At 39.6% G+C, this 15841-nt stretch overlaps 1 protein-coding gene across 1 annotated transcript; it reads right to left on the bottom strand.

Annotated features, from left to right (window-relative positions):
• Positions 1-211: 211 nt before the first annotated feature.
• LOC121861641 lies at positions 212-14442 on the bottom strand. The gene is made up of 10 exons (XM_042359537.1): positions 14308-14442; positions 13766-14075; positions 11299-11448; positions 10383-10496; positions 7968-8069; positions 6859-6924; positions 5018-5149; positions 3812-3928; positions 717-890; positions 212-480 (listed from the first exon to the last, which is right to left on the bottom strand). The coding sequence occupies exons 2-10, from the start codon at positions 14013-14015 to the stop codon at positions 212-214; spliced, it is 1374 nt and encodes a 457-aa protein (XP_042215471.1). The 5' UTR covers positions 14016-14075; positions 14308-14442.
• Positions 14443-15841: the final 1399 nt, after the last annotated feature.

A 15841-nucleotide genomic window follows, 5' to 3' on the forward strand; every position in this document is an offset into this window, starting at 1 on the left:
AGGAAGCCGGCTCTCTACACAAGGTTTGAGTTTTATCTCTTAACGTGAATTTTTTTTTTTTTTATGAAAGTTCTGTTATTTGTTACTTGTGTTTTTTACCTTTGCAATACAGTATTTGATTTTAGTCTGTTACGCCTTTAATTTAATGCGGCGACATATGTCCTAAGCTGTTATGTCGCCAGGGATGTAATTACCACAATACCACAATCAATCAATCAATCTCACAGATGAAGCCCAAGTTCAAGCCACAATCGGCGTCGTCCAAGCCCAAACCTGAGACGGTGAGGCAGTTGCTTTCTCCGGTGTTTCCTGAGGGTTGGCCCTTCAGCCAGCCGTGATCCACCTCGACCTCTGTCAGCCAGTACCAGGGGGCACCGTTCTGCAGTTCGGATTCGTAACTCGTATCACTGCGAAGTGGATCTGGGGTTGCCTCCACCTCGTGTTCCCTCCCGCCCACCCACAGTCTGTCTGCACGCTCACCTGTTCACCAAGGTGGGTGTTAGTGCTGGTGGATGGCAGTTGTGTTAGTGGTGGGTGTAGATGTTAGTGATTAAAGCAGGAAAGCAAAGATTTTTGACCGGGTGAATCATTTCATATAAACATAAGAGATCCAGAAGTACTGTACTGCTTAAAAAAAACACCCACATGAACTCGAACTTAAATCAGGACCATGTGACTCACTAAGGTAACTCACCAAAACTGTTCAAGTGACTCACCAACATGATTCCTAACGGCGAGGATGAAGGTGAGAACATTGCTGGGTACGGCCAAGTCCCCGCCGATATTCCTGCAGAGCTTCCTGCCTTGATCCCAGTACAGCGTTTCTCCTGGCTTGCTGATGTAGAAGCATTCTTCCTCTACTTCGATAAAATATTCAGGACACCGTGATGCTGAAGTGAGCAGTGAGGTGCATGAGTTGGTGGTTAGATAGCTCAATTTTTTTATATATTTAAAGATCAGTTTACTGGTTCAAAATTGGTATTGCACTAATTCTTGGGCCCATAAACGTTTGAAACATCTTCTTTACACACACATACTTAATACTACTACTACTACTTTTTTTTTATAACATGACCTCCAGTCTCCCCCAATCCACACCTTCGCCGCCATTTTATTACCTTAAAGTTAAATATCCTAATACATAATTAGCTACCCGAGCTGTGTTGAGTTAGTTGAGCAGATCTATGCGGCATTCAGTGACTGTTGCCTCATAGTCATTATCTGGCTTTGGGGCAGATGCTTTCGTTCCCGTGAGACAGAGCAAAGCAGACCTAAGGAGAGAGAAGGACAGTCGACATCTTATCCAGGCTGTAACATAACTTCTGGGCTGCTGCTTCTGTTCGGATAGCACCTCCGCGAGTCTGGCGTAGAAGCATCTTGAACTTGATCCCATCCCACCAGAGGAGTGAAGCTGCCCTAATCAACGTTCTGAATTCTCTCCCCATATCCCCTTATCTTGTATTTCTCGTTCCTCCTGTGTGCAGGATCGAGAACTAAGTTACGGTGACATGCGGCCATGGGATAAAAAATCCTGATGTCGAAGAAGGCTCGCTGTCCCAGCATCCAGAATCCTCGAGCACTGACGTCAACACGGGCTTCGTTGGATGTGTTTGAAATCCTTTGTTGGAAATTCTCACCGTCCAATGGAAGGAGGGTCGGTTCTACCCTGACACCACGACAGATTTCCTTCAACATATTTGCTGTGAGATCCCTTACTTCGTCATGCATATGAAGCCCCCTTTCTTGCACACTATGGCGTGATCGACGTCAAAGGAAGAGCCACACACGCACTTGGGAGGGCAAACCTTCTACTGGCCTACCGCACCTTAGAGCATTGGCATCTGTAAATTCTTGTTTATTGAGACAAACTATTTGCCCTTATCAATAACGCAGTTAACCAGTTTGAGGCGCCCACCTCCTGAGCTATAGCTACTTTTTTTTTTTTTAATTCTCTGGTACTTGCAGCTCAGTTGCTGCAACTTATCACTTTGACCGTGCTGTTGTTCTGTCGTAATGGACCGTTGAATCTTGTTTACTTGGCTAGTATCACGCTATCTTTGGCTGGTACTGTAGATTTTCCTTTTTAACAGCATTTAACGACTCATCTTGAATAATATCTACACATGTTACATCACAAATATTTAGAGCTGATGATGAAACAGATTTTCTTTCATTTTGCCACTCATCTAATGCTTCTATTGTCCTGTTAGGCAGGGAGGCAACACTTGCGGCTTTAGCCCATTTGTCTACCAGTTTATTAGCTTCTTCCTGTGGATGAGGAAGATTAATAAAATTACTCTTTTTTCTTCTAATTTTGTTAATATATCTGAAATTTTTACTCTCCCCAATGTACTGTGCAAAGTCTTGCCAATATTTCTCTCTTGCCTGCCCACATACTTTGGCTATATCCATGAAGATTGCCCTATCTTCTTCTCTTCTACCATTATTTATCCACTCTTTATGTGCTGCCCTTAACATTTGTGTCCATCCCTTTAACATTTTGTCATTAGTATAGAAGTGTTTCCTAGCCCCATGTGTCTTATCATTTATCTTTGTCTGTGTTGACTTCGTTAAATATCTTTCTATCTCCCCAACTAAGTCATTATAAAAGCTATCCATACAGACTGGTGTATAATTTTTGTACCATTTCCCTATATTTTGGGTAAACACTTCTGTGTCATCATTGTTTAGTTTCAACCTCTTCCTCCTATATCTCACCTGTCTCTTCCCTAATGGTAATTGAACATACACAACAAAATGATCACTGACCAGCTCCCTCATTATCCCACATTCTCCCTGGACTCCCTGACTGCTGATAAGGAAAACTTAATTTAACCTTCCTCCTTTAATATGAGTCACTTCCTTATTTCCTAACAAGTATGCATCTACATGATATAAAAATTGCTAAAGTTGTACACATTTACTATTAACTCTCCATTGTTTCCAGTCTTGGATGTCGAGCATTAAAATCTCCTACAGCCAAAGTTGAGTCCAAAAACATGCAATCTGGTAGAGAGTTGAGGTCAAAACAGCCTCCAGAAATATAAACATTTGATATGTTCAATTCTCCTTCCTTCAAATATTTTATATAGACACTTTCTATTCCTTGTACTCTACTCGGGTTTCCAACTAGTTCCGCTGGTATGGCCTTCTTAATGTATATTGAAACCCCTCTTATTCCTTCACCCTAATAGAGATGAAATCCCTTAGATCCAGACAGCATCTGATAAATAAGGAATAGTGCTTACCTACAATGACTGAGACACTAGGTGATGGGTGTGTTGTCACTCAGTACTCAAAGTATCACTGCATAACATCAAAGCCCTGTATGACAATGTTTTACGCAGTACCAAGAGGGGTGGGGGTTATATCACTTCTTAAAGGTTCTTATTTATTGAACATCTTCTATTAAGATTGACAATTATACTTCAAAACAATAAACCTATTTTCCTAGCTAGTCAAACAGGGGTCACATAAATTACAATACATTTCGTGAAATGGATAAAACCTTAAGTGTACTCACTGAGATCTATCCTGCCATGTTGGGGACCCGACCACACTCACGTCTGTCCTTCACTAACTCTAACCAGACTCTGTCCTAAAGCAAAGACGACTTACAGGACACCACATGGTCATGATGTCAAGTCTCACAGGTTCTTCTAATTGGTTTAGGCTTAAGGCATTCACACTCACAGGTCATTGCGATTGGCTCACACTTGGTGGGAAATACTCACTAACTCATAACATTGTTACAGTAGTAGTAGTAGTATTGCAAAAATCATTACCATTGGTAATATTAACCATCACTCACCAGGTGCGTCGGGGGAGATTTTAGCGGTGGACGAATTTAGTTTCTCCATTATGCTGTAGAGGTCCGCCTGAAGCTGCATGACCCCTATGGCTGTGTTCTGTGCCAGCTCCAGTGCCTCTGTCACCAGGGAAATAAAGAGGTAAGAGTTGGCGTCAGTGTCGGTGTGAGCTGGTTAAGTGGGTTCCAGTCCTAATAACCCATAACAGAACCTAAACCATTAGGATTAAGACCCAGTCCTAATGGTTCATAATTGAAATGGTTAGGTTGATGGGTGGGAAGGAAACTCAGGAAAGAGCTAAGTTTCCTTATTTCTCTAACATTTTGGGCAACACAGAGCAGGGGCGGATCCAGGAATATCAAAGAAGTTGTGGGTGTGGCGAGCACAGTGAGTCCACCCATCTGGGTTTTTTTGGGGGGGGGGGGGCTGTAACCACCCCCCTCCCAAATGTTTTTTAAATTCTTACCAGTATCATGGGCATTTTGAGGCCATTTTGAAACTATGTGCACTTGATATTAGATATTCTGAGATCAATAGTAATTACAATTACTATACAAAAATGCCTGAGTACAAGACTACATTAAAGAAAAAGTATTGGAACTCCCCCTACCCCCTCGGATCCGACCTTGTCAAAACCTATCTTCAGACAGAAAACATCCAAAGCAATGTTGCATGACCCTTCAGTACTGTGTTCATCACTCTTAGGTCATTATACTTGACCGTAACCTCACTGAACTTCACGTTACACCGGTACCATGTTGAGACGCGTTTGTATCTTACCCACCACGAATTACTACCTAGAGCCTACCTCCTACTCACTCCACCAACTATCACTACGAACTTAACCACCACTGCTCACCACTTGGCGCGTCTACCGCCCTTCATTGAAATGTTAATGTTTATGTTTAATCGTAATAGTGACTCAGTTGAACCAATCCTTCAGGGCATGTTGTATTTATACATTTGTCTAGCTGGGATTAAACCTATCTGGGTAGTAGACACATATTTCAGTGGTGTTAATACGCGTATGCTGATATGTTCTTTAAATCATGCATTTGGTGCCCGTTTATATGCATGTATCCCTCCCTTGAGAATTTCATTGAATAATAACCATAGCAGATGGAGCATGAAGAGGCAACAATAATAGACTCATACAGAAGTTCCAGAGAATAATAGAACAAACATTTGAGTTCAGTAATGAAAGTTACCTTCAGACTGTTTGGTGGCGGTGTTGGAGAAGTTTTGGACGTAGTATGTAAGGTTGTTTAAGTCCTCATTGATGGCGGTCCTGGTCTCGTTCACCATCTGCACGACTTCCAGCCGCACTGTTGTCATCGAGTCTGCAGATGAAGTTCTCAGTACAATTGATGTTAGTAAATTATCTGTCGGCCACCATATCTATAACTAGACCAACTTGGGAAAAGAAAGTTTGTTTTTCGATTGTTCAAAGTTCTGAACTGGCTAGATAGAGGCGTATGGGGTAGGGAACTTGTCTCAAATTACCACCTTTCGGCAATTTTTATCCGTCTTTGATTATTTTCATCAGTTGTTTGGGTTTTTTTTGTAATTTTCACCCAAATTTAAGTATTGTCAACACGTTTTTTATTACAATTGTTTATCCTGTTTTGGCTTGGGTAATTCAGTTGATGTTTTACTGTACAGTATATCAAACGTGATGTCAGAATGTCCTTTACAATACTCGGCGGTTTCAGGCAGTACTATAGCATTCATAATCTGATCTTACACAATATTTTAAAGTTTATATCTGCATTTCAGTAATTCTCCATCTGATCTAATACAGTAGTATATTAAGGTTTCAGACTGTACTTGAGGATTCCTTGTCTAATCCTATTCAGTATTTTAAAGATTTCGGGCTGTACTTTAGCATTCGTAGCCTGATATTATATAGTACTCCAGGCCTCATCTGACTAGACAGTAAAATATACCACAGCATTCCCAGACTGTTGAAATACAATATTCCAAGACTTCAGCTGATCTTACATAATAGTCCAAACTTTTCAAGTGATCTTACTGAAGACTTCAACTGATCATAAACAATATTTCAAGGCTTCAGCAATACCTCAAGGACTTCAGGCAACTTTTTTCGTGGTAACTAGCGAAGACAAGCAGTTTAAGATCATCAAACGAAAATCGACCTTTAATTTTGTGACGCAAAGTTCTGTCTCACTTTTAAAACGTTTCGGTTACTTGGGAACTTTTTATTCCTCAACTACTCCAAAATTTTATGTCAAGACAAATCTTTCCGCCAAATGAAAGTTTTCTTGGCTTTCTTAAGAGGGTATGTCCTCTGGGCTATACATTTCCTGAACGTTAAAAATGATTTCCGTGCGGCTTACACTCTTTTTCACTTCCAAAGTTGTTTGCACATCGTTAGAAGTATATGTTTATTGTCGTCCTTAATTATTCATGGTTAAAATTATTATATTTATTGATGTATTCAGTTATTCATAGACAAGGTTTTGTACTCGTTAAAATTATTTATTCATCAGAATCACTTATATATCCTGAAAATTATTAAATCGTCGTTCGTGTTTATTTATGCATTTCCAGATTATTTATTAATAATCAAGTTATGACTTATCCCTAACTTCACACACCCAGCCTTGACCTCCCCTAACTTCACACACCCAGCCTTGACCTCCCCTAACTTCACACACCCATCCTTGACCTCCCCTAACTTCACACACCCATCCTTGACCTCCCCTAACTTCACACACCCAGCCTTGACCTCCCCTAACTTCACACACCCAGCCTTGACCTCCCCTAACTTAACTTCACACACCCAGCCTTGACTCCCCTAACTTCCACACCCAGCCTTGACCTCTAACTTCACACACCCAGCCTTGACTCCCCCACACAACCCTCACCACACCTACTTCTCCCCTTGCCTTCCACACACCTCCAGCGCCACACCCAGCCTTGACCTCCCCTTTACTTCAATTGCTAAGCGTTGACCTCTTCCTGGACTCCAAGGATTAATTAGGTCACTCTTGACTTCTCCCTGAACTCACATGTCCTTTGCCCTCACCTGCGAAAAGGTCATTCTGCTGGTTTAACATCTGGGTGACCACCTTTGTCGTTGCTTCCTTGACCCTGCGGGTTATAAACACACGTGTATACGATTGGTTCTCCAGTTAAAACAGTTTTAAGATCTTCTGGAACATATTAACTGATAATGATATTGTAAAACACTTGATGAATTGGAAAATGATATGGTAATTGACTTTATTTACGGGTATTTTTCATTATGATTATAATCGTTGTTATTGTTGTTATTTTTAGTGGGTTTCAGCAACTATGGGTTTTTGCCTGAACAACAAACAAGATCAATGGTTTTAAATTTATGAAGATCTGATGTTATTTTCTATGAGCAAACAATAATTAATTATTTTGACGTTGAAAATCTCCCGTCTATGAAAATCGAAACAAATATGTCATTAGTTTCGTACAAATTATAAGGGAAATATAATAGGTAATTTAATGGTGGCATTTTTGAGGAAAGATTTTGCACTTTCTAGCGTGCTGTAAGTTAGAAGAAGAGTTATGAGTAAAGGAAATAAGATTAGTGGACAGGTTAATACATGATCAATCTGCTACAAGATGTTGATAAGGGAATACTGTGTGAGTTATCTGGTAAGGGAATAGGTTGAACGTTTTAGAGAGAACAACTTTTGAAGATGTTGGAGAGAGAACACCTTGCAAGATGTTGATAAGAGGATACCTTGTAAGATGTTGGAGAGAGGATACCATGGAAGATGTTGGAGAGAGGATACCTTGTAAGATGTTGGAGAGAGGATACCTTGCAAGATGTTGATAAGAGGATACCATGCAAGATGCTGGAGAGAGGATACCTTGCAAGTTGTTGATAAGAGGATACCATGCAAAATGTTGGAGAGAGAACACCTTGCAAGATGTTGATAAGAGGATACCTTGTAAGATGTTGGAGAGAGGATACCTTGCAAGATGTTGATAAGAGGATACCATGCAAGATGCTGGAGAGAGGATACCTTGCAAGTTGTTGATAAGAGGATACCTTGCAAAATGTTGGAGAGAGAACACCTTGCAAGATGTTGATAAGAGGATACCTTGTAAGATGTTGGAGAGAGGATACCTTGCAAGATGTTGGAGAGAGGATACCTTGAAAGTTGTTGGTGCCAGAGGTGGTGAGGTTGAGTGTGAGGCCGCCCAGGTCATCACTCACTGCTTCCAGCGCTCCCATCTGCAGCGCCACCACCAAGTCTGTTGTTTGCAAGGAAAACTCTAAATTAAGCGGAATACCGACTAGTTTGTATTCGCTCTCGTTAGTCTTGCATGTCCGCCTTCAGTCGTTACAAATTAGCACTACAGTAATTATCATCCATGAAATCAACCAGCATTATTTTTTTTTCTCATTATTATAAGACTTCAAGGTGAGGCTTACTTTATCTTGACCGTTTGACCAATTTTAGCTTTTCTACATTATCGGTCTTCATTATTTACAGGTAAACTTCCTGATCAAATATGACCAATCCTTGGCCACGTTTTACACAACTTTATCCTGATACCATTATGATCATAACGAGGCTGTGTTTATCGTCAATGGATTTGTGTCTATCTTACTTGACCTCTATCTGACTTTACTTAATCTCTGCTTGACTTCACTTAACCTTTACTTGACTTCACCTAACTTCTACTTGACTTCACTTGTACTTAACTGTTACCTGACTTCACTTAACCTCTGCTTGACTTCACTTGACCTCTACCTGACTTCACTTGCTCCCCCGTGACCTCACCTATAACAAGGTCGAGCTGGCTCATCATCAGTGTCTCCTCGAGCCGTGAAAAAAATTGCAGGTATAAATTTATTAATTACGGTAACCAACTACAGTAACACTAGTACAGGGACACACAGATAAGTGCTGGTACAAAGTTGTAAACAATAACACTACACTCATGCGTGCTACTGAATCATTGTAGATTATTCTGTGATATTACGGAAACTAATAAAAGTACCGTATATGTAAAGTTGAATAAATACTTTTAATGTAACCGAACACAAATCAGGATAGTTATGCATTATTATATCAAATATTTATGCATAACAAAATTAAAGGTACAACAGCAACTACTCATGATGAATGTACTGTACGTTGTGCAGGGAATGAAAAAAAAACTCTTAACCTCTGTCCTATCCATGAACCTTGAGACTCGTGAACCTGTGAATCCGAGACATTTACACAGTGCGCCCAACAATGTGTGATGTCTCGGATTCACAAGTTCATGAGTTGAGCTCAGGGTTCATGGATGGGACGGAGGTTAAGAGTTTTTTTCATTCCCTGCACAACATTTGAGCGATGGGGAAACTATCGAAACCTGCTATCAGGCTGCCAACACCAAGAGGATAACCAAAAACACAGAATGGCAAATAGCATGAATTAAATAATTCCTCGGGAGGGACGCCCTCTGGCTTATATAACGAGGTAAGTTTTTCCTCAGCATCATATCAATAAAATCAGGAGCACCTCGAGCACATGTGTTCTAAGTTTAGGTATAATCTATTTATAAAATGAATATGGTAGGTGACAGTTTTTAACCCAAAACATGAAAAAGAGCATTATTCCAAATATGATCCGATTCTATTAAGGAGTTAATACAGCGTGGGTTATTTTTTTTATCAGTAAACCCAGGTCTTTTTTTTTTTGTGCCAACGATAATTTTACTAAATATCACGTTCTTGTACAGTCGTAACATTTGTGAGTTTCTTGATAAAAGAAAACAGTAAAATGATCACAGCAATAAAGAAAATGTGTAAGGTTGAAAACTTGAACCAAATGTTGCTGTCTAGACAAACGTAAAACTCAAAATAATTTAGACGAAAATGTAACACTGGGAATAGTACTTAAGGACTCAAGAGGGCGATGGATTCTGATGTTTAACAAAGAGGCAGGAACAGAGTCCAGATGATCAAAGTTTTGGTCGTTGAAATTTCTTGGTAAATGAAGATAATGCTTAAGAAATCACTTCATTGGTTGACTGAGGATAAAGTACACAAATAACATCTAAAATATCATTTAAATTTCACTTAGACTTTCCCTTAACTAGATATGTTGGTGAAATTAACTTACTGTACTGTATGTACAGATTTTCTCCGATAATTTTGTCTTTTATGTGAACGTCTTTAGTAAGGGTTGAATCAGTAAATCAGATGTCAATACAGGACCTTACTTTAGTACTTATCCACAGTCAGTCTGTTAGCATTTTCATCTCATTTCTTCAGTAACTATGGCTGTCTATCATACAAATCATTGAATATCTAGAACATGGTTGATTACATTACTGTGTGTACGGTTTATTACTGTACTGGTGAGGAGCATTTCGATACATTTCTATTCATGTCTGGATTAAGGTGCTACCAGTACTGGGTGTATGTAACTAGGTTCAAAAGTTCATAGACACATTACTCCTGAAACTATAAGGGGAATTACTAGACCTATCCTTTATACAGTACTTAAATTTATACTCACCCTTTTAGTCGAGGAAAAAACCCTGATTTTTGTGAGACATAGTCATTACCTTGTAAGCCGCAGGTGTGGGAAAAGTTTAGGTTATGAAGTTCATTCCGTAGAGAGGTGACGTTCAAGCTGGCGTTGACTAACCTCTCACCCACTGCCTGTATCGCCTGTTCCACTGCAGAGGACACATCACTAAACACCTGAGACCGAATTCTCAAACACTCTTAACTTAAAAGTAGTCTTGTAACTGAAGATTTAAAGAAAAATATAATTAAACTGGTTCACTAACGGCTAAAATCACGTCCAAATTACAGTCTCAGTGTAATTTGGACGTGATAGTAACCTTGCAGGGGGTGAACAGACCACAAAACTATCTCAATCCTTTTTCTTCTCATAATCAAAGTAGTCATCCTCATCCCCCCCCCCCTCCCTCCTCCTGCATCTTAAGTATTCCCCCGTTCCTCCACAAAACCTCATTCTTAACCAACTTTAATCCATTCTGTCAATTCCATCATATCTTTAGGTATGCATTAAATCACCTCAAGCTGTTTATCTCTTCTAATCTTTGTTTCCTCTAAACGTCCATTTTTCCATACCATTCATTCTTCCCTATACACCCTTCCATTATACGGGTATTTTCCTTATCCTGTTCCTTTACCAAACATCTATAAGCTCTTCCCAACATCCATCTCTTCTCTTTTCCCATATACAGTACCTTAAAAATCATCCCTATTTCCATTTTCTTTTCTCAGAAACATAATCCAGACCCACACATGAACCATTCAAGCATACTATTCTTCCTCCTTCACTTCATTTACCGTATTTCATCATTGTTCTTCAGTTCTTCCTCAAAATCTTTTCTGTCCTTTCCTAGTACCAAACCCTCCTCCTCTAGATAACTTAAAACTTCCCCGATTAATCTATTTCCTCCCAAGATACTTCATAACCCACCCAACTAGGAGACGACCTATCCCTACCTTCGCCAGAATCGGTGATGTTGGTGATGAGGTTATTGTTTTTGTTTATTTCTTTGCTGAGAAGCTTGAAGCCTTGTTCCAGCTGATTCAACAGTTTTACCTGGAACTCCATCTTCATCTGTTCTTCCTTCTGGGACTTATTTTCTTCCTCTGAAACATATAGTGTATTAAAAATTTTCTTCATCCTTCCAACCATTGAACTTGTGTGGGTGGAAGAATTATTCAGGAGTAAAACACTGACTCCTACAATCTCTGTCATGTAATCTTTCAAAGTACGTTTCAAATGTTTTCTGGTCTGGTGTCCCTTAAAGTATCACTTAAAGTCTATAGAATACAATTTGGAAGATGGGAACTGAAGAAGATTTTAATTATAAATATAAGAACATAAGAGTAGAGGAAACTGCAGCGGGCCTATTGGCCCATACTAGGCAGCTTCGTTTACACCCAACCCCTATCACTCGTATATCTGTCCAACCTATACTTGAAGCTACCCAGCGTGTTCGAGTTAATGATAAATTTCGGTAACTTGTTCCACTCATTCACTACTCTCTTTCCAAACCAGTGTTTATCAATCTCGCGCCTAAATCTAAATTTGTCTAATTTAAAACCAGTGCTACGAATTTGCTCCTGGTTAGATAGTTTGAGTACCTTTGGTTTATCACTTTTGTTTAACCCTGACTTCCATTTATACACCTCAACCACATGGTCCCCTCACTCTACGTCTCTCGAGGAAGTGCAAATTCAGACGCTTTAATCTACCTCTATACTCAAGGTTCCTAATGCCCGGGATTAATCTTGTCATTCTCCTCTTGAGTGCTTTCTAGGGATTCGGTATCCATTATGTAGTATGGTGACCAGAAATGAACCGAGTAATCTCAAGTGAAGTCTCACAAGCTCAAGATATAGTTTTAGGATAACCTCGCAAATCTTGTAATAAACACGCCTTTGTATGAACCCAAGTCCTGTACAGTACTTTGTTAGCCTTGTTTCGAGCAAATATGCATTGTTTTCTTGGTTTAAGATTCCTAATTATCATTACTCCTAAATCTTTTTCACAGTCGAATTTCTCTTTAACAACATTGTTCATCTGGTATCTGGTTTCTCTTTTTACATTATCCTAGACTAAGTACTTTACATTTCCCACATTAATTTAATCTGTCATTTTTTTAGACCGTGGGAAAAATTTGTTTACATCTTCTTGTAGTTTTGTGAAGTCCTCGTCAGATTTAATTACACACCCTATTTTAGTGTCATCAGCAAATTTACTTATGTTGCTGTCTACGCATATATCTATGTCGTTTATGTATATAATAAATAGTAATGGTCCAAGTAATGAGCCTTAGAGTACTCCACTAGTGACGTTACTCCAATCTGATTTAGTGCCATTAATGCTTACTCTGTTTTCTGTCCAATTCCATGAGCCTCCACTCTACGTATTTGTCATTCGTGGGAACTCTGTTGAAGGCTTTGCTAAAGTCGAGGTGAACCACATCATAATCGTGTCCATCATCCACTGATTTGAAAACAGTTGAAAAGAATGTTAATAGATTTGTCAGACATGAACGCCCACTTGTACTTCTCGAGGCGATTTCGAATTGAGTTTGAAAGTATTGCTTCCAGCAATTTGCCTACAATTGATGTATAACTAATTTGACTGTACTGTAGTTAGAGGATAGTGATCTATCTCCCTTCTTGAAAATCGGCATCACATTCTCTATCCTCCAGGATTCCGGTATTATACCCGTTTTTAACATGTTAAAAAAGTTTGCTAAGAGCGTACTAAGTTCTTCCTTGCCTTCCTTTAATACTCTGGCAAATATCTCATCAGAACCTGGTGACTTATTAGGTTTTAGTTTATATATTTGTTTACTAACAGCGTTACTAGTCACTACTCTCACCATTTGTTGTTTACGTCTCGCGGAGAAGCTCTGACCACCTCCGCCCCCCCCCCCCCAGTGCTCCGTTACCTCCGTGTTCACTTCTTAAGCATCTACAATGGGAGTTTCTTATTGGCTATAAGCGAGAGAAGAATTATTATTGGGCAAGAGTTATTTGTCTTAGCAATGAACAATGCGTGGGTGCTTCGGGGGCGGAGATTTGAATTTTCAGTACCAGATATGGCTGAACAGGCTGAAAAACTGTGTTGACATTGTGATAGAGATTATTTTACGTCAATTGCTGAGTTTCATCAGAAAAATAGTGAGGCCATTTCATTTTTTTAGAAAACACGGTGTATTACCGAACAACGTTACTTGTCCAATCAGTGTACACTGCGTGAAGAACACATTTGGCTTGATTCTTCTTCAGATTAAGGTAAGATGTGGGGGCATAAACAAAGTGCTTTGGCACTCATATCCTTGCTACTAAACTTTCGCAGCTAAACACTTTGCAACAAATTTCCCTGCAACCAAACTCCTTGTAAAAATATTTCTCCTGACGACCTTAGAAAACTCAGTCGATCACTCACCTTTGTTTTCGCCGTCGACAAGTTGTGTCACCAGTTTGTTGAGTTGTATGATTGCCAGCTGGTTAGAAAAGGACGTCATACGGAGATAGTCGTCGAGATCGCGAATGCCAGCTGTTTCAAGAGTCTCCTCTACGATGGTGTTGTCACTGTTGCCTGGCGGCGACGTCATCGGCAGGAGGAGACTATTGAGCAACAGCTGGTACTGGAGGAGTGGGTTCCCCAGCATTTGGTGTGAACCCGGTAAAGTCATGGTGAATGGGGTGCGTATGTGCTTGTCTTAGACTTTCCTGATGTTTGGCTTCACTAGAGACTTGGGGTTGAATGGTTTTAGGTATGTCAGGTATAGTTGTGCATTTATTGTTGAAGAACCTCTTTTGTACTCATGTTATTAATGGCAAATGAATTTAGATCTAGAAATTGTTTTTTTTACCTGGAGTATATATCTAAAGAGTCAGATATTTGTTGATGTGCAGTGTATAGAAGGGTATTTGGTAAGTGTCTAGATGTATGTCTTGTATGTCTGAACTCGGAAACATGCATACCTCGAGACTGTAGATGGTCTGTAGTTTGGAGTATTCCCGGGTGATGTGGCTAGGGTATGTGACTGGAGGGTAAAGGGTGCCAGAGTGGGTGTGCGGAGTGTCATTGCACAACCGCAAGTGCCACACCGCGCACAGTAGTCATATATCAGTGCCATTGGTACACAGGAAGCTTATGCTGTGGCATGATAGGAAGACTTAGTGCAACTCTCTCCCTCTCCCTCTCTCTCTAGTGTTTCTAACAGTTTTTCACTACCTTCAATAAAATACGTTCTCTTTTTGTTTAAACTTTATCATTCTGTTCACTCATTTTCTCTCGCCTTTGTTTTTGTAACAGTCTTATTATTCTGCCATTTTCTATTTTATCTCTTAAGATATAGTAAAGGCTTCCAATATTGACTTCTATTATTTTCTTCAACTAAAAACTTGGGAATAATGTAAGACCTTTATCTGAAGAGAAATATACTGTATAGCCTAAATCATTTCGAAACTGAAACCGATAACAGAAAAATTCAAGTTAAAAGGTGAAAGTGTTGTTCATTTAGATATTTTATCGGGGTAACATTTTCGTTCGTGTACACTGTTTATTACGTTTGGATATTCCCGCTTTTGTTTCCACACATCGTCTTGTATTGCATTCCCTATTAATTCTCCCCTACTTTGAAGCGTCTCTAATCCTTGATCTACCCCACACACCAGATGCATAGGAGTAAAAATCAAAGAATAGTTGTTGTTTTTATAAGTCGTATTTGGTCTCTCACACACACACATACTCACGCTTATAAACCCTTCCTCTGTATGGTACAAGGTGGCCGGATTGGAGAGCAACACTGACTATTATTTCGCGTCATTGATTATTTCTGTCTCATCAGGTTTGTTGTGTAAATAAAGGCATAAATAGAGGAATTTACCAGGATAAACATTGATCATTACCTTTGAGTTTGTAGGTTTTCTTTTCAGGACACATCAGGTAAGGCAGTGAGAAAGATTAATTGAGAACGACTGATGAGAGTCTTGTGTTGTGCTGAGTCGTAACGTGCGTGAGAAAAGACTTACAATAATTATTTATACCTGTACCTTAATTTTCTTGGTTATGTTTCACTGATGAAGCAAAATAAAAAATAGAAGTTAAATGACATTTCAATAAAGCGGTAGAGGGTTGGGGATATATATGATATTCTATTGAAGAACGAGTGAACTAGATTTTTTCCTGTAGATGTGGTGAGGGGGAAGGAGAGAGAGAGAGAGAGAGAGAGAGAGAGAGAGAGAGAGAGAGAGAGAGAGAGAGAGAGAGAGAGAGAAGAATAGAGAGAAGGTGGGAGAACTGATATTTATGAGGAAGACCAAATGAACTGGACTGTATATCCTGGTGTGTGGGGCGGGGAAGGAGGCTCAGAGGTCGAAAGGAATAAAAAACTGAAAACTTATTCATAGAAAATACCCAATGAATGGGATTTTTTTTCCTTGGATGAGAAAGAAAGAGATAAAATTATAGGACGAGAATGAGAAAGAGAGGAAAAGAAGAGGGAAATAAGGA

Source organism: Homarus americanus, unplaced genomic scaffold, assembly GCF_018991925.1.
Source record: "Homarus americanus isolate GMGI-L3 unplaced genomic scaffold, GMGI_Hamer_2.0 scaffold9847, whole genome shotgun sequence".
NCBI lineage: Eukaryota > Metazoa > Arthropoda > Malacostraca > Decapoda > Nephropidae > Homarus > Homarus americanus.

Coding starts and splice junctions, on each gene's coding strand:
- LOC121861641 (XM_042359537.1), bottom strand. CDS start 14,015: ATGACTTTACCGGGTTCACACCAAATGCTGGGGAACCCACTCCTCCAG. Junction 11,449..13,765: donor TGTCGACGGCGAAAACAAAG/GTGAGTGATCGA, acceptor TATATGTTTCAG/AGGAAGAAAATAAGTCCCAG. Junction 10,497..11,298: donor CATCACCGATTCTGGCGAAG/GTAGGGATAGGT, acceptor TGTCCTCTGCAG/TGGAACAGGCGATACAGGCA.